The sequence below is a fragment of the Cuculus canorus genome, chromosome 3 (genome assembly GCF_017976375.1).
Source record: "Cuculus canorus isolate bCucCan1 chromosome 3, bCucCan1.pri, whole genome shotgun sequence".
NCBI classification, from domain to species: domain Eukaryota; kingdom Metazoa; phylum Chordata; class Aves; order Cuculiformes; family Cuculidae; genus Cuculus; species Cuculus canorus.
Genome location: NC_071403.1, coordinates 49,087,477 through 49,107,161, shown reverse-complemented (window position 1 = coordinate 49,107,161; position 19,685 = coordinate 49,087,477). Strand labels below are relative to the sequence as shown.

Genomic DNA, 19,685 nt, shown 5'->3' with positions numbered 1-19,685 from the left:
ACTGTACGTGTAAAGTGCATTCATTTGATATGGAAACCCTAGAGATAATAGAATTTCACAATGCCATTTTTGCAGTTGCTTTCTACAGTAAAATCATTCTTTCAAATGTTCACTCTTGGCAGCACACAGTACACTTTCAAATTGGTGCCTATGAAGAGTATGTTCAGATCCTATTATATATTAACAGGATTGATATAGGTGATATTTTGAACATTTCCATTACAATGGTTAGTTTGACTGTTGTGATGAAACAAGGGAAAATGTCAAAGCCACTTAGTGTGTTGCTACTACAGGGGTAGAAAGAAACTGAAAAGAATACTTGAGCTGTTGCTCTCAGAAAACTAACTTCTCTGAAGTTAGGAGCAATCTTTTATTTACTTTCCTTTATGATTTATTAATTCTGAATGTAGCTTCTGAGACACAAGTGGGCTATAAAAGATATATAAATACTGGAGGTTAGAGTAAAATCTAGACTGGTAATTGTGGGGTGTATTACTGTGAGAAATTTGTGAAACGTTCTCAGAAAATGCTAGCCTTTCTCCTCAAGGGTATTTAAGTTCTTAATGTTAATTAGAAGCCTACTTCACAATTATATCGTTACGGGAAGGCTTAGGGGAGAAAAAAAATGTGTGCTGAGAGATAGTAGGTTCCTGTTCAGAGCTGTGACCTCTGTTCTGTTCTTGGGGAACACCTCACGTGCTTGTTGTGAGAGTGGGTACCAGGTCTGCTTAGTCCATGCTCACTGTCTTATTGTGATAAACTACTTTGTCAACGCTGACATTAAGACTTTTGTGTTCGCACCATTGAGACTATTCATTTGCTTGGTTTTCTTAAAACTTGAGAATTGTTTACTAGTTTGTTTTGAAAGATGCAAAAATTACATTGTCTAAACTGGAAAGGAACTGAGAAAAATTAGGACAAAATGCCTTGTAACTGAAAAGTACTATTGTATCTTGCTGATGGTTGTCCAGCCATCTTCTCACTTTGTTTCGTCTTTCAGTGGAACACACCACTATCTGGAAGAGCCCCACACCATTTTCATGCAGCCCTTATTGCGTGCTGCTTATGTGGGAAATTTCTAAAGAGCAGAAACAACATGTGTGGGAGTCTCACCAGGATGATTTTAACCCTGGAGTCTACAAGAGTCTACAACAGTATATACAAGCTAGCAAATAACATCTATGTGATATATAGTATGATGGAATAAAGAAAGAAGCTGATTAATCTTTGCATGTTTTACATACATGTATTGCAGAAAGGATCTGTTCTTCTTTATGAATATTAAAAAGAATGGTTTCTTTACCCGTGTTTTTTTGTGATAGCCAAGAAAACACAGTCACTTTTCTTCCCTAAAGCAAACAGAACCGTTTATTTGCAGGGCTGAGGCACGCATAGGCCTGCTTGTCCCTGAAGAGCACACACCAGCACTACGCTCCCCGTGCACTGACTCCTACATGTAGCAATCCTCCGGGTGGTTTTGCACGTGCTCTTCCCTGGGCAGCCACCCTTGACATGTTACAAAGCAAAATCAATTCCCAGACTGGATAGATACTGCACAACCATGGGGAAAGACAAGTAGCAACTGTGGAGGAAATGTTGTTATGCGATACTGGGTTTTTTTTTTACTTCTGGAAAGAAATTGTGTTTGTTCCATATATTGATCCTTTAGTGTAGTTTTTTAAAATTCTTTGCAGGTTCGTTTCATTGTCTGCTATTCACAATACTCTTTATCCCTCCCTCAACTGTCTCCTGACAAACTCATTAAAATACTGTAGACATTTCTTTGAGCTTAGTAACCTGAAAATTGCAGCTCTGAGTAAGTGTTTTCAGCTGAAATTGAGGTTAACCTTTGGCAGCACCTTCTCGCTCTAGTTAAAAGGCTTTGAAATACAGTTTTACTGACAATAGAATCCACAGAGGAAAACTTTTTAGATGAGGAAACCCAAAAAGTGACAGCTTACCGTTTCATAGGTCCTGATTGGGTTCAAGTAGCTTTCATTTGGGTTCTTGCCAAGGCCAGAAAGTTTATTCCGTAACTCCCCAGCTTCCTTTGACTGGCTGATATGATACCGCTCAATGTTGATGAAGTGGGCAACAATATGGATGGCTGCATGAGAGGCAGAGTGGTGTGAAATTATAGACACACTTGTATGTGTCCACAGTGCCAGGAGGAACTTCATTAAGCAAACTACAAGCTATTTGAAAAGCTTGCACATAATTTGTATAGTTTAAGCTGACAATAAAAAGCAAATTTTATCAAATATGTGCCTAATATGAAGCTACTGTTTCACATTGATGTGGAAAAGTTCCGGGGTCACCTCCCATGTTTACAGTCAAGTGCCCTGCAGTCTTCTATGTCATTAAAGGAGGACCTCTTGGGACATGATATAAAGGTGTTTGTCTCTGATTTTAAATTGTTCAAAATCAGGTAAACTGATTGAAATACCTATTTTTTTAATTAATATACTAGGATGTGCAATGATCTAATATTGCTATGTAAGACATTAACTTCTCTGTTTTAGGCATAGACCAGTTTGCAATTTGCACCAGGAATACTTAAGACATGCATCCAATGTCCCCTATTAAGAAGTAGCTATAGCATTAGTTTTGCCGGTAGAGCCTGGGAAAGGCATAGTAACTGTGATTGTAAGGGAGAAACCTGAAACACAGTGTTAGATCTTATTTGCCTTGAGTATCATGTATCACCTCTGTTTCTGGCCTGCTCCCAAGAAGTATACGAGAGGGTCAGTTTAGAAAAGTAAGAAGTAAGAATTCCCCTATAATTCTTTTCTTGAGTTGAAAGAGGATAATTTCAAAAGAGGGTAAAAGGAAGTACTTGGTTTTATTATTGGCTAACATAGATAAAGTCGTAATCATGCTAGGTGCAGTTTCAGTTTTCAGTATGAGAGATTCTGAAATCCATTATAGAAAAGTTGTAATTAATGCAAAATATTAAATGCCAAAGGATAAAACAATGACAATGAAAAACAATTACGTGTTTACAGTTAAAGCTATTAGGATACAATACTTTTATAATTAGCTTCCCATTATCATCTTTCCTTCAGTGTATATCTGTTCCTGTCCCTGACCATTTAAGAAACCCTTCTAAAAGGCAGTATTTGTTGTAAACCAAATATAATCTGCTTCCCTGAAGGATATTGTCTCCAAAGAAGGTTCATTTTTCCTTTTACTTTTTTGTTTTCTTTTCCTCTTTTAATTTTTCTTCTTTTCTCTTCTCTCCTATTTTTCCTTCTCTCTTCTCCCCCCCCCCCTTTTAATTGTAACTATTTGCACAAAAATGATGTCTCCCTCTGATAATCATTGTGTGATCACAGATGAAAACATGGAATTAAATGCATAAGGACTTCGGTATTGCTTTTAAGTGCCTATCCACTTAGTGAGCTCCCTCACTCCACATACAATCATAGATTCATAAAACGATTTGGGTTCAAAGGCACTTTAAAGATTGTCTTATTCCGACCCCCCCTGCCATGGGCAGGGACACATTCCACTAGATCAGATTACTCAAAACATCATCCAATCTGGCCCTGAACTCTTCCAGGGATGGGGCATCCACATCTCCCCTGGGCAACTTGTTCCAGCCCCTGGGGAGAGCTGTGGGCATGGGAATATGAGTTAAGGTAGGATGCTTAGTACAGAAATGCTTAAAGCAGCCAGTGCAAAAAGATAGAAGATTGCACTCATCTCCTCAGTACTAGAGTAGCCCATGCCTTCATGCTGGAGAGTTTATTTTCACTCTGTTCTTCCAAGGTGATCCTTCTAGAGCAATAGATATGCTGTAGTTGGTGGGCTGTCAGGTTGTACTTCACTCAAAACATGTTAACTTAGGGGCTCTCCCTCGTCACTCTTTAACACCTGCTTCACCTCATTGCCCCATGCTTAGATACTTACTGGAAGATGAAAGACCTATTTTAAAATCCTTGTTACATTAAATTTAAAGTAGGGCTTTAAACCAAATCACATATCCTAGTCATTGGGCTGACTGGTGAGCTGTCTCCTGAGGAAATCCTCAACACAAATAATCAAATATTTATTGACACAGGCATCCCAAGTGAATATCCTGAGCACCCAAACTCAAAATCAAGCTCCCATTTTTTCTGAATCTTTGTCCCAATGAATAAGAAATAATTTATATGTGCCAGAATAGCTTCAGTAGCTTCAGTGGGATGGAGACTGAATCCAAATGGATATGAACTGCACAGAGATAAAATGAGCCTGGAAATTAGAAGACAGATTCAAGCCATCAAAGGAATAACCTTTCAATAAATGGGATAATGGGATCAAGCAATCTAAGCAGCTTTCGGCTGAAGGTTGGTCATTTTATGAAATAGCATATATGATGTGACTGTGAGTATTAGAAGGTATTGGACTTGATGACCCAGCATGTCCTGTGTACGTTGTTATGGATTAGGTGCTGCATGTGATACAACTTGACCACCATCAGGCAGGAGATGTTCCCTGGAGCTTGTGTGCGAGATGTTCCTCCTAGCACCTCAGCAGCACTGGGACACAGAAAGGAAGGTTACACGAGACCATAAGCAGTGATTAAGATGTGTGGATTCAGACTGTCAAAATCCAAAAGCCTGAGGGGCTCTGAATTGCAGGGTTTAGGTGGCAGCTGTGTGGGGGCTGTGGCAATCTGTTCCCCAGGGTACAACTGTTGTATAAGCAGTCTATAAACACTGTTTATGTATTTAAGTGTAACAGCATGTTAGAGTGCTGAGTGGGAAGCAGAGGAACTTTTCCTACAAGGGGCTCCTTTCAGAACAGATGTTTTGGCCTGGTAAGGACCTTATCAGATCCAGCTGGAAGGGAACCAAGTCATTGCTTGATGAGGACCTGGTTTCTCTGACATCTGAAAGAGCTCACTGGGAGTGTGGAGGTGTGGAGTAACAGAGCACTCTCTGCGGTAGGTTGTGGAGCAACATGCTGCACATAATCCTGTACTGAACTAAGGGTAACAGGAGATAAAACTTCCAAAGAGTGGAAAGGCCTGACAATGAATCTCTGAGTGGATTTATACTAAGCAGTTATATCTTGGCATCTGCTAGTCATTACTACAACCCATAATGGTACTTGGGCCTTCTGTCCTTTATATTATTTGTTATTCTTTATAACTCTCATACGATGCAATAGTCACCATAGCCTTGCGACCATGTGAGTTTCACACAGTTGTGATCCATGGTGTTGTTTTGCCGAAGTTTCCGTGTAGCATAAACTGCAGGTTTTGGATTATTCTTGCTCACTTAAACTAGCAGCATTGACTGGAGCTAGAGGTTTGGATCTGTATTCATAGTGTAATACACTTTCTCTCTTTCACTTTCAGAATACAATGATTTTTTTTAAAGTGTTACTGCAGATTGTGAAGACTTCACATGAAATAATGACATTTTTGTTGTTCAGAAGGGTATGGAATATTGCACTTTCCTCAAAATACAGGGTTGTGCAAATTCTAGTCATGTCAGCAGTGACAGGAAACTTAGCGCTATCTGGCATCTCCTCAGTGTTGAGAGTGAAATGAGGTGATAGTTTATTCCAGAGAAACAGAGGTCCACATTTCTTAAAAAAGAAAAATGAGTTGAAAGAAAGTCTCAAGTCTAAGGGTTAATGAAGAGTAGTCATGTTGCAACTTTTCCCTGGAAGAAGAGATTCCCTTTCTGCAACTTAATCTAATAAGATTTTTCTGCAGGCTACTGAAGGATACCGTTTTGTCCATCTACATATTGTTCTGCTTTACTGTAAGTGTTACTATCAATGGAAACATTATCATACCTTCTTGCCTGAGATTTACCATATCTTTCTTTCTGGGTGATGTTCCCTCCAGCTCTCATCTAACAGGTAGGGGGATATTGCAGGCGTAGAAGACTTCCAGAATGAACAGGAGAGGTTTTTATTTCCTGCAAGCTATTCTGTGGTAGCTGTTAATGTACAGGCCATAATGATACACTGGAAAATATTAACATTCAAGCTAATGATGTACTGAATATGTTGGTTTACCTGAGTCTCCTATGATTTTAGATGTTGCCTAGAGCATTATTAGATTAATCTTTCTGATTTTTTTTGTGTGCTGCTAGGAAAAAAAATGATGCCATCTAAAAATGAATTATAGCTGGATGGTAAGATAATGCAAAGATTTAATTCCATTTTCAGTGTGGTTCATTTAACGTACAATAGTTGTAGCAGGCTAAGAAGTCTGGCACTGGATACATTGTCTTTAGCATTAGATATTTTACATCCCTAAAGTGCATTTTCTTAAGGTTTTGATAGGGTGTAGAATTTGCTAAGTAATTCCAAAATTAATATGCAGATTTCCGAAATCTGATCTTACAACAGATTTTTTTCCCCTGCACCACTTAGATAAGTAAACCATGAAGGCGAAGTTTAAGGTACTACATCCCAGGATTTTCAGTTCAATTTTTTTCCTCATTCTGCATGTCTAAATATTAAGAATGTAATCAATCATGCAATCTTTTTTAAAAAAGTTATATTTATTACCATGCATAAAGACTGAAGGATTTTGACTATTGTTTTAATGACATCTGGAACCTCTGAAGAACTTAACATATATTAATTTGTATTTGACCCCAAGATGTTCTATTTAGTCCACCTCCGAGATCAAATAAAAAGCTTTGTTAGAAGAAGGGAAGGAAAAAAAGGGTTGCTAATAGAACACCGTATCTACTGTACATATTCTTAAATACAAAGAGGTGTAATTAAATTATCTTGAAAGTCTGGTCAATTTAGCTAGTCTTATTCAGCCAATTGTGCCTTCAGTGAAGCATGCACAACTCTCATTGAACTAAATAGAAATTGCATGTGTTTATCTGAGGACAAGATTTCACTCTCTCTTTTTTTTCTGCATGCCTATATAGGATAATAATCAAATTAGAGCTTGCTCCTAGCAGTTAAATGTTTTGGTTAACCAACCCATCAAGATAAAATCAGAGTCAAATCCTGGCCTTTCTGCCTGCAATGAAGAGAATGGCTTTGCAAGCAGCTAACCCAGGCTTCAGCCCATCCCATCACCCCATCACCTTGTGCCATTTCTAGTTACACAGAACCCTTAATTCAGCTTCAATGCCGTCTTTGTGGACTAAAAGAGTGCAGGTTGTGTAAAAATTAGTGACTACACACATACTTGCTCATTTGTTTTTTTTTTTTTTTTGAGAATGGTTATAAACATTCAAGAAGAACATGACTTGGACCATTTTTTATCCCAGCTGGAAGCTTATAATTTTTAATTTAATGTAGACTCATTCCTAGTGCTTGCACTAAGTCTGGATTTAAACAATCTGAAAAAATGCGGTTTAGTGGAAATTTGATTTTCTGAAATTTCTAGAAGTACAACCCCGATATCAGTTAAACCTCTTTTGAAGATAAACATCTGCTTCCCTGAAAACTTCATTGCTTACACAAAAATGTGACTCAGATCACCAAAACCCTTCATACAGCCAACACTATCAAAAATGTGATTGAAAATGGAAAGGTTTTATAGTATTTTTAACTATAGATTTTTCAGTGCTTGTCAGAAGCTTAACATACCTGGCACGACTATACTTTGTGTCAGTTTGCATGTTCTAAGAGAAAATTGAACTGCTGGAATTTTTATGGAGCAGGAACCACCATTTCAAACAGTCTACCTACAAAGAATCTCTCTATCGTTCCTGTACTTTCCCTTAATTGCTTAAGCTTTATTCATATCACAAGTCAAAGGCTATTGGAGCAATATATCTTTATAACCTCCCTGGAAAGATCAAAACAACACAAGAAGTTGTTTGTTCTTCAAAACATGTGCTGTATGTCAAAGTAAAAAACCCCATATATCCCCCCAGCACTCCCCACTTCAGAAAATGTATGAATATACCCTCTTAAGAAGGTAGAAACAATGCAGTAAGAGGGAGGAGTTGTAAAAACACATTATTTACTATCTTTTGTAGATAGCTTTAGGTTTCAGACAACTGCCTTTCAACTCAAAAGTCTCTTTGCATTAGGAAGCATAGAATGATTTGCACTGATCAAACTGAGAACACATGAAACTATGATTCTATTCTAGCAGAGTTACAGGTCTATAAGGAAGATTTATTAGTGGGTGAATAACTCCCAGACAGCTCTTATCACAGACAGGCATGCAGAAAGCAGGAAGCCAAACTAAGCAGAATTCCCTTTACTGAATTTTCAATGATGCCCTTGATTATAGATAGCATTGTTTACTCTTTCTCTTTCCTCCAACTTCCCTTTTCCACTAGACTCTGATTATATCCCTTTATGACCTGAACAATTAAAGCCTGCTCTTGAATTTGTATTAGAGCTGATGAAAAATTAAAGGTACAGATGTATTTTTTCCAAGGCCACGCGCACCTTAGCTGAGCTGGCTGCATGGTAGAAGCCAGACAATACTAGTGTTGCATTGACTATTTTTAGCACACTATTAAATAAATATGCTGGAATAACACCACCTGGCAAGCTGAGATGAATACATGTTACTTTAATAGTAAAGGAGTCTACAATTTTCTATTGTGAGGCTAAGCTTACTGATCTCATCTGCAAATTGGCTTAACTTCTTGCTGCCACATTTAGGCTATTGATCATTCAGGGGAGAACATTCATTTAACTAAGATTACTAAATTGCAATAGACTAATATGAGTTGACTGTGCTTTTGTGTAACAAAAGATAATATAAGTAGTACAATGCTTGGATAAATAATATGTCAGTTGAGAGGAAAATGGCATCTATTTACACATTTTAACACTGTTAGATTTTATAAAAAGGGACTCAATATACTTGTGTGTTCCTCTTTACTCTGAAGTGCTGCTTTTCTGTCACAATATGTGCTGTAGATTGTATTTTTTTTTTATGAATTTGAAATTTAATTTCAGGCAACTGAGTTGCTGGCCATTATTTACCCAAATCTTACTCTACGGTGATGTAGTGTTTCCCAAATATGATAGTTGTTTCTCACTTGTCTGTTAGGGAAGCATGAGATCATAACTTGTCATGTTTTTATCGTTAGACTTCCCTGGATTTTGGTTTCCTCCTCAAATACCTCATCAACTATTTTTCCATTTTATATTCTGGAAAAACATCCAACCCAAATAACAACCCAAGAACAAACCTCATTTTCTCCCTAGAGAGTGATAGAATTAAATAATGGTGCTTTCTGTCATTTCAGATCAACTCGTGTGTCTTTTTCCTAGGAATTACTGAAGCCATAAAGTAATCACTTTTCTGATAGAATTGCACTTCCCAAGCTGTCCACCTTAATGCACTCGCAAACATTTTTATATGAATGTAAAAAACAAAAACATAAAAGGTTTGACTGTGCAGTTTTGCTTTCTTTTTGAAGCATGACAAATTATACACCAAGTAGAAGTTGGTTAATTTACATTCCTGGGTTGATTTGTTAATTAAAGAAGCAATGTTGCGTTCTGTAGGAATCTGCTTTATGCTGAAACTGAATTCTGATAAATGAATGGACACGACAGATAAGTAAATCATCGTACTACACTGTAAGATGTACATTTTCATCCCCAGCTTCCTCCCTGGATTCTGTGGCACTACATACAAAGGACAAATTTCAGCTGTTGGTTCCTGATGGCAATCCTGACTTCAAATTATTATCTCACTGCATGAGGAAATTAACAGCCTATACACTCAGAAGCCTCTTGTAGATGAAAAAAAAAGTATTGAAATCAGGATCCACTCTGTTAGCCTGGGGATTGAAGTATTACCCTAAAATGTCTTATGCTTGCAAATAACCCTGATTAATCCTGTGTCTCCTTCTTGCTTCCTAAGATAACTATCTGCCACAGCTACCTCTCCACTGCTATGTGCTTATGTCTTCCTCCTATTGCCTTTCATTATTCCTTCCCTTTTCTCCATGCTATGTCCTGTTCACCCCATGCCCTCTGAATTCTACAAGCTTCAGACTTCTCCAGGTTGTTTAACCACTTTGGGAACAGGAAGGTTCCGTGTCTTCTTCTCAGCCAGGTAAATGAACGCCTATACCTCAGTAAATCACTAGGACCAGCAGAACAGATAACTTTTGATCCCAAGATGCAATCTTTTCCTCAAGGGGCCTATTAGTTCCCAGTACCCATCATCTATTTACAAAAAAAATAAATAGGAATTTAATATTTTCAAGACAGCTGTTTGTCTCAAATTCAGATTAAATTTATTACCTAGTTGGAAAATTGTTGAAGAAGATGCAGCAGTGGACAGATGAGCTGTGTGATTCATAAGCACTGTTTCCTTAGGAAATCAGGCTGTAATGCTATGTCATCTCCCCAGACATCTACTCTCAGGGATTTAATAGAAGTTATTTACACTAAATATTTAGAGCACAAAAGCCAGTCACATTAACTAAATGGCAACTAGTAGTTATTCTCCAGGTTGAAAATTAACAGTTGACCTTTTTTCAAGCAACAAAGCTTACAAATGGTTAATCAGATGGGACTCCACCACCTATTTAAAGCTGCAGTCACCAAATGATTGCACTAAAATATCACATCTCAGAGCTGATGGGGATTACAGCAATAGGCAGAATCACCGTGAAATTCAAAACAGGTCAGTGGCAAAGAAGGGAAAAAAAGAAAGCGCTTACTTGTATTTACAGCTATTCCATAGGCAACCATCTTGTGAAATGTGATGTTTTTGTCAAGCTGTCTCCTCAGTGCTCCTCCACAGCACTTGGTGAAAAAGCAGAACTTGTTTTATATAATTCCTATTACTATTTACAACTGACATTTTGGAGAGACGAGTTCAGTACATTTAAAAATGGAATATTGAAGGAATTCAGTGGAAATTTTGGGTTAACCTTAACTTTGGCACACAGGTAACTGTTTTTGGCATAGTAACGCTCCAGGATTTCTTAAGTTATTCGGCTTTAGTCGGGGCTCAAAAAGAGGTTTGATAAAACTCTACACATTCAGCTGTGATTTGTGAGTGATTTGCCTGGGCTCATTAACAGATTTGCTGGTATAAGGACACCAGGCTGGGCCACCATTGCTTTGCAAGCTCAGTTTTAGCTGCATGAACACAGCTGAACCGCTGGCAAAGGCAGCTTGCAATGGAAACATTTTTACTGCTTTCACGAAATGCACACCCTGGGAGGGTGAGGTTGTCTAGACCTCAGGTGGCTTCATGCTTATGTGTTACTGAGCTGTCTTCCCATTATTGGAAGTGCTTGATGGTGACGTTCTCATGGCCAGCTGGGTGTCTCTGCTCAGAGCCAGCCTGGGGCCAGGATGAGCTGCAGTGAGCCAAAAATAACGCTCTGCTGGAAACCAGACAGTCCTCATAGACCTAATTCAGGCTCCAAATGGTGTTGTAGGTGTCTGGATTGTTCGCTTGACGTGGCATAGTGCCATGCCAAAGATCCCGGTGTTTGTCTATGTTGTTTCCCAGCTAATAAATCTTCCAAAAACCTGGAGCACCATGGGGTGTAGTGCCAAGACACAGCACCTCCCTGGAGAGTCACTGGATCCAGCCCTGTGTTGACTGTGCTTATAGCCATTCAAGTTGCACTGCATCGTGCTCCTCAAGGGCAGAATATTTTCAGAAGAACAAAATATTGATTATTTGTGAGAAGAGTTCCAGTTCTCTGAGTTCTTACTCAGCATCTAAGTGGGCATGCATATATGGTACGTTAATTCACAAACTGATTCAGGAGTCCAAGACAACATTTTTCTTAAATGCTTAGCTCCCTGATTCCAACAATTATAAAACAATGTTGATTCCCAGCCTAAAGACTGCTCAAAATGTAGCTCTGACTCTGAGGAAAAAAACCCAAGGCAGAATCAAAATAAGAACCAGCTTATAATAAAATAAAATAGTGTTACAATTTCTAAGTTCCTATTGTCTTTGGAGTCATGTAGTGAGCAGTAATTTTTTACCCAAACTTGTGATATTGAAATTGCACTGACTCTAATAATTCACTGCAAGTTGAAGCTATATCTAGTAGAGCTAAAGCCTTAAGTACTTCCTATGTGTGATGCTGAGGTTAATGTAAATGCCTCTGAGCAGACGACCTCTCCATTACAAAACCACGTTTGTAAGAAAATACTTGAATGGTGACCACTCCGAGAGAAGGGTTTAAACATGTTCCCTATTATCTTTATGAGACTTTTATCTCTCTCTCTGTTTTCTCTCTCCAGTTTTTACTTTGCAACTACACAGGATACACGTTATGGATATGTATTTTCTCCATTTGGCCAAGTTGCATTATTATATCCCTTTTTTTCTGGCTCCTCACTTTCTACTTTATGCTCTACAGTGGCTGCCAAAATCAGTGTTGCATTTAGAGCACTGTGTTAAACAAGCCATTTGTTTCTCTTCAGTCATGAATACTGACAATTTAAATGGTAATAACTAGGCAATAGTGTACAGACTTCTCCATCAAAAATTAAAATTCCTTGGAAAATGTTTGATATGGATAATACTGCTGAACTACAGAAATAAAAAAGGGAGGATAATGTGGCTATTTGAGAAATGGTACTTACATTGCTTGCTCCTCTTAGGAATGAAATAAGGTTTCTAGTGACTGGTAACAGGATTAGCATGCAGTTAAAATTAAGGCATGCTGCAGAAGCTCTTGCCCAAGCCAGGGTTGACTGTACATATAACAGCATAAAGAAATTAAATTACAAGCTTGCTATAGGAAGAGCAAAAGAAAGAAAATACTATATTAACATAATACTCTTATATGGGAAAATTACTTTTGAAGCATCAAAAATATTATTATAAAGAATATAAATAAAATTAGACTATGCATGCACTCTTGTTGTGGAGCCCTTTAACAGTCTAACTCATACTTACTCCCAGCATAATCCGTGTATAGATGTAAGCATCTTCATCTTCATACCAGTGGAAGGTATCAATAAACAAATAGAAATTCAGTCCCAGCCATGCCAGCTACAAGGCAGACAGGCTACAGATTAGTGACACTTACTGTATTTTTCAATCTTTATAAAACTGGTTATGATTATACTTATAAAAGTATCTGAGAGATACTTCAAAATCAGTGTGCAATGCAGTTCTTGATCACTGATGATAGAAATCACAAATGCCTGCTGGAATAAGGTTATCTTTTAGCAAATGCAGGATTACAGTCCTATGCCCACCCAGCAGAGGCTATAGATGACATTTACAGCGTGATAGTAAACTTGATCTTAAACACACAGCTTAGCCTGGTTTCCAAAAAGGCAATAAACCCCAAAATTAATGAATTGTAGGAATGGAGGAAAATAGGTGCTTAGGAAATGTCTTTCTCTGCCCGCCATACACAGTTCACCCAAACCTCTGATAATAATTCGGAATATAATTTCACTTACAATTGCAAAACCCTGTTCCCTTAATCTAAGGACTAAAGTACATGGAGTTAAAAATAATTAAAAATAAAACAGTAAGAATTTAAATTGTTTTTAAGACTAGTTATGAAAAGGCTGCTGAATATTTTATGGCAAGTTTTACATTAAGCTTGGGAGTATTACTGTAAGCAAACCATAAAATGTCTTTTAAACAAGCTTAAAATATTTATATATATCCAATTAGATTTTTTAATGCTAAAAATACTCACTAATAACAGCACTGAGAGTTTTTCATTCAAAATCCACCATCCCATTCTGAGTGCCTCTCCCTGTGCTAGCAGCAGCTGACTCTTGCCTTCCAGTGTAACTCAAGTTCTCCATCCATTCCTCAGGCTTTTCTACTAACTCCTTTTGTCTTTAGATTTTAATAAGCAGCTAGTGGGAGCAGGAGGTTTCTCTAGGAATTTTCTAATTAAGGACTGCCTGACAAGAACAGATCACCCCAGTGACATGTCTCATGACCTGTGTAAATAAAATGCTGGTCATTGTCCTGTCCTTTTTCTCTCTGGAGTTATTTCTCAGCAAATGAGAGATGCTGTCATTAAATTGTCCTCTTGCACGTATCTGAGTGGGGTTTTTTGCTTCTCTGCAAAAAACTCTGTTTGAACAGAGTGCAACATTTCATGATTTGTCTTTTAATTTAGTAGCAAATAGAGGCACCCCTTATGTGTGTGTAAGACGGGAGCATTGCTAAAAAAAATTGGGAGTGGCAAAATCACTCAGGCAGAAGTTGGGAATTTTCAGAATAAAGGTGCCCCTCTAACATTTGTCTGGATTTCTTGCACATATAGATTGTGACAATGTTAAAAAGCATGAGTTTTTGAATGAAATTTGGCCACAGAATTTGGCCACAGTTATAAAATAAGCAATTATTTTTTCTTTCTCCTATTCACAACGTTCAGTCCAAGGACATGAATCCTTCCTTCTCTTTCTGCTAGGAGGAGAGAAATAACAATTAATTTTCTCCTGGGCTTCTCTGTCAAGCCTCACAAACATCAACTGCCTTCACCCATGACCTGTGAGGTGAAGAGAGGGTGCCTGTTTCAGAGGCCTGAACACAGAAGGGTTAGGAAAAACCACATCCTTTATTTGTATGTGTGGCTTGAGCAGCCTGGCAGATGCTGTGGCTCCCTCTGTGCTCTGGACCCTGCTCACACATTTTTTCTCTCCGCAATGACATTGCTTTGGCAGGACTAAAGTACTCAGGAAATAAAAACATCTTCCAAATGCAATCTGCAAACACTCTCCAGGGCTAGAGCTTACCCATTTTTTTTTTCAGGATTTGTTTTTGTTTGTAAAACTAAATGTTCCTATTCCTCCAAGTTTGTCCGGAGCACTGTTCAGCCTGCTTGCTTCTCCTTGGAAGTTTAGTCCTGTGAGGATCTAACAAGCCATTTACAAAATGAGTCAGCAGGTTTCAGTAACTCTCAGCAAGATCAAAATCTTTGGATAGGCTAGTGTAACATGCTGTTAGTCTGTTCAAGACTTTTCTTTAGTAGGTGGTTATTTGAGCAACCAGCACCATGATCATATTAAACATGAAGAGCACATTTTCTTATTTGCCTTTACTAAAAGAGAACAATAATCTATTGATTTTTTTTTTTTACTTCTCCATAGGGAAATCCTTTGCCCTTGCCCTCCCTTAGGTAGTGGAACTGACAACAATTGGGGTAAGGCTTGCTTTGAAGCATGGTCAACTCCACTGCAGGAAGGTCCTCCTGGCCAACGAGTTCTTAGCTCTTCTTTTGTCCTGTCCTGGTGAGTGCACTACATTTACCCTTGCCTCCCATTTCCAGGAGTCACACAAAATCTTCCTGTAGTAATTTCATTCCTCCCACAGCAAAACAATTTTCTCAAGACCTTCTTTACTTGGATGCATAGGATACCTTTCGATGTCAAAGTAGTTATTTCTTAAAGTAGAAATGCTATTAAGCTCAGCTACCTTTTAAACTGGTGCTAATGACCATTAATATGAATTAGCAGAATCATGGAAATGTAGCTATGAATACTCTGAATACAAACTTATACAAGGGATTTATTTTGAGCTTTATTTTTCTTGGATGGTAGAATTAAACATTTATTAATAAACTTTATGACAAGCCACTTGCAGTAACTGGCCACTGTCTATTATGTGACTTGATATGGGTTATTTTTACAACCACCATCTTAATAGCTTTCGTAATGCAGGAACTAATAAGACAGTCAGTTTTGCTGTAGTTTTCAGAGAGGTCATAAGAAGAGGAAATAAGGGAAAAAGGAAGGAGAATGTGCAGAGGGTGAGGGGAAATACTGGTAAGGTCAGATGCCAATTTTAACTACTTAAAAAAAGGGAGAGAGAGAAAACCCACTATCTGGATTAGCTGCACTTCAAAGAGAAATGCTGCGCTGCAGTGTTCTGCTTTGAAGTTCAGCTGATCCAGACAGCAATTTTCTAAAATGAGTCAAAACTGGCACCTGAAATAGAATTTTTTTTTAGAGTACAGCAGATTCATATGCTGGTTTAGGCTCCAAAATTTGTCTGGATCAGCAGCTGTACTTCAAAGCAGCACATCTCAATACAGCATTTGACTTTGAAGTGCATGTAGTCCAGATGCCAGAGCTCTTAAAGGAGCCAACGAATCAACAGCACTTTATTTTTTGTCTGTTGAATCAGCTATGTTTCTTTCTCATATATAATGGTAATGTGTGTGGTCTCCAGTACGGTATCTATCAATAAAAACATAAAGCTAACACAAAAGCTTTTTATTGCTTCATTTTCTGTAAAGGAACTGGTCGTCATCATTTTATTACACTGATTCGCAGTGATCTCAGCCAATTTCTAGCACAAACTATTCAGACAAGACTCAGAAAAGGACGTTTTATTGATTAAAGAACTAACTGTATTCCATTTTGCTATTGTTTCTTCATTATCATGAGCTGCAACTATCCTAAAAAGGATATAGAATAAGGATGAAAGGGGATTTGTTCTGGCAGTTGGGGAAAAAGCAGTGATGGGCATGCTGAGTTCACATGCAAGAGACAGGCAACCCTGTCATTAGCTTAAAAGGTCAATTTTTGCATGGAAAGAGGTTTATGAGGTGCTGAATTCTTCCATGTAAGTATCTCAGCATTAATGTCAATGTTTGTATCAATTACTGCTACAGATCTCAGTCGCAGTTAGTTCTATTTTATTTGACAGCAACCTATATCTGAGGTTGTCAGTAATTTTTTAAAGTACTTTCAACAATGCTTACCCTTTACAAGACAAATTAATTATTAGCATGAGACTGTATACATATACATATATATTTCATTTTGCTAGGCTATCCTAAGTTTACTATTAGATATGTGTGCCTTGTTTCTCAAAGGCAAAATGATTTCTGTTGACTCTCAACTCTACCCTAGCACTTTTGCAGTTTTCCTGTGTGCTTGACTTTATGTCTGTTAGTAACCTGGATGAACTTGATAAGTTTCTATGCCACATTTAGAGACGGATATAGGTAAACAAGTGACTCAGAGGATCAGAGTGCTTTAATTTTGCAGATCATCTGACAGCCATTTAATTGCTGGCTATATCGTAGTGTACACTTTGTATTATATCATACAAAAAGGTAGCAGTACTGTGTTCTCTAATTTTTATATTATTTCTCAATGTTTCCGGATAATGTGAGAAGCGAGAGGGAGATTGGTCTCTGTTGGGTGACTGAAGAAGCTGCACAATATATTTGACAAACTATTCAACTTTTGTGGAGAGAGAAGCTGCTGAAGCTGATCAGAGTGCAAACTTTTCCCTTTTTTTTCCTCTTCTTTATCTTTTAAAGACAATTCTGAAAGAACAGAGGCCAAGGTTCAGCTTCAGTTGTTCTTCAATGCTTGGATTCTACCTTTGTAAAAGAAACTCATTGAATTTCTGTAAACAGCTTCTGAATGACTAGTAGCAGAAAAAAAGCCTTATAATTTGTAGAGATTTTCTTAAAGTGTTGGGGGTTTTTTGTTTAACAACCTCATTAATGTTAATGGATCTTTTTTTTTTATGAACTGTTCTCACATTATGGATGGAGAAATGGTTTTGCAGCTTGAAAACATTAAAAAAATCCCCAAAGTTCTGAAAGAATGTATCAACCTTGTCAGTGCCAAAGATTTAAAAATCATCAGATTGTTCTAAAATTTATGAAATTACAAAAACAAGAGTGTGCAGTTTGGAGGAGAGTGCTGACTGAGAACCGAGATTTCGAGGGCATTTGGCTTCTCATGTATGTTTTCTTTTCAGTAACAATGTATTTATTTGCTAATGAAATATTAAAAACCTTGGGCCCAGAAGTGGGCTTAAGCAACAAAAAAAAATGCAGTTGTCAAAACACTTGTAATGCAGCTGGCAGAATTAGCAAGAATATAGCAAGTATTGACAATGTCCACAAACCCAGTCATTGGCCTCAAGACACAAAATGGGCAGAAAGACTTCTGTCTCTATCTAGAAAAGCAGAATAAAGTTACAGCACTCCTTTAAAAAGAATAAAAGTATTCTGGTTGTAGGTCCAGCTCCTCTTGAACTCCTCAAGTCAGTGCAACAAAACAGACACAGTGCAATAAAGCAGCTCCTTTCCCTGGGTTAGCAGAACTGTTGCCGGTATCAAGGATATCTCAACTGTCAGGCAGTGCCAGGATCTCAATCACAGCGTATGCCAGCAATACCTACAGGAGTCAAGAAAAGGAGTTGAAAGAATAGTGAAATGCAAATGGTCTGGGATCAAAATAAAATGTCACATTAGAGGCTAAAAGGGACACTGCCATTGAACAGTATGGGAACAATGCTTGTTTCTGTCTAAAGTAGGGCTTAGCACCCTGTTAGCAGGGGGCAACTCCAACTCTGATTCTTTCCATCACCAGAGAAAACTAACAGCTCTAGCTTGGGAAATAATCAGTCCCTAGGCAGACAATATTAATATTTGAATCCAAATCTTTTGTCTCTCAGGGGACTTTATTACCATGCTCACACTGTAATCAAAATATCTTCAGGAGCAATTTCAGACATTCAAAAGCTATTTGTTTCAGTAAGTGTCAAATGTCCCAGCTCTTGACTGTGCACCTCCAAAAACAGAGTATCCTACCTTCCTAATTGCATGGGCTAAATGCTGTTTTTCCCACACAAGCTGTTTTCCAGCTTAATAAAACAAAACAACCCCTCAAAGCAGCTGAAATCCTCTGCAAATAGATGTGTCCACAGGTTACCCAAAAGGACTTTTTCTTTTAGCTGTTTTGTAGGTAGCTAGCCATGGAAAACAGGTTAAAGATGAGCTAAGAAATGGGAAAAACAGGAGCAGGAGGAAAAAGCGGTAACAATAACATCCATGATGTTTTTTCTGTGTTGCCAGACCTGATAAAAAACCCTGTAATAGATTAAATACTTTTCATCTGGCCCTGTCTTATATGTTCCTAATATGGCATAAGGAAGTTGTGCATTCATTTGCCTTCCTCCAAATTTTCATCTCCTGTATCGGGTGCCATTATGAAGTCCACCAATCTGCAACAATTTTTTTGCAGGACAGTGCTCACAGGATGCCCCTTCTGGAAGCAGGCTCTGCCTGGCTGGGTATATTCCACAATAAACAAGAAGAGAGGGCTGTGCCCTGGCATGAGAGGTGACAGAGTGAGAGGATGTCTGCCAGCTGGCTTTTCACCTCCACCAAAGCCAGGGACACAATGAAGAAAGCATTGAAAGAGCCTCAATAGGAGTATAAAAAGGTTGTTCAAATATTACATCAGCACACAACCAATTCCCCCACACTGTTGCATGTATGTAATCCTCACCAGGCTCTCCTGGGCTGACTGGATCAAGGATGGGATCAGGTGAAAAAGGACACAGCAAAGCTGAGGTATTCAATCCCTTTTTCACCACAGTCTTTACTGATAAGGAATGACCTTCCATTGTCCCAGATCCCTGAGGCAAGCAGGAAAGTCTGGAGCAAGGAAGACATACCATTGGTTCAGGAGGATCGTGTTAGGGAACATTTAAACAAATTGGGCATATACAAATCCATGGGAACTCATGAGGCACACCTATGAATGCTGACCTGGTTCGTGTCACCACGAGGCCACTCTCAATCATCTTTGAAAGGTCACGGCAGTTGGAGAAGCCTCCTGAGGACTGGAAGAAAGAAAGCTTTATTCCTACCTTCAAGAAGGGCAAGAAGGAAGATCTGGGAAACCTTATGTGGTCAGCCTCAGCTCGATCCCTGGGAATGTGATTGGCCAAATCTTCCTGAAAAATGATTTCCAGACACCAGAAAGACAAGAAGATGATCAGAAGCAGTCAGTATGGC

At 38.3% G+C, this 19,685-nt stretch overlaps 1 protein-coding gene across 1 annotated transcript in view; it reads right to left on the bottom strand.

Annotated features, from left to right (window-relative positions):
* The window catches only part of NOX3 (NADPH oxidase 3), a 38,599-nt gene extending 24,895 nt beyond the window's left edge, over nucleotides 1-13,704 (bottom strand). Inside the window, exons 1-5 of the mRNA XM_009570357.2 lie at nucleotides 13,596-13,704; nucleotides 12,836-12,931; nucleotides 12,520-12,630; nucleotides 10,623-10,707; nucleotides 1,962-2,107 (exon numbers count right to left, since the gene is read on the bottom strand). Of these exons, the coding sequence (XP_009568652.2) occupies nucleotides 1,962-2,107; nucleotides 10,623-10,707; nucleotides 12,520-12,630; nucleotides 12,836-12,931; nucleotides 13,596-13,640 (483 nt within the window). The 5' untranslated portion in view covers nucleotides 13,641-13,704. The remainder of the gene's footprint in view (nucleotides 1-1,961; nucleotides 2,108-10,622; nucleotides 10,708-12,519; nucleotides 12,631-12,835; nucleotides 12,932-13,595) is intronic.
* Between the last annotated feature and the right edge of the window lie 5,981 nt (nucleotides 13,705-19,685).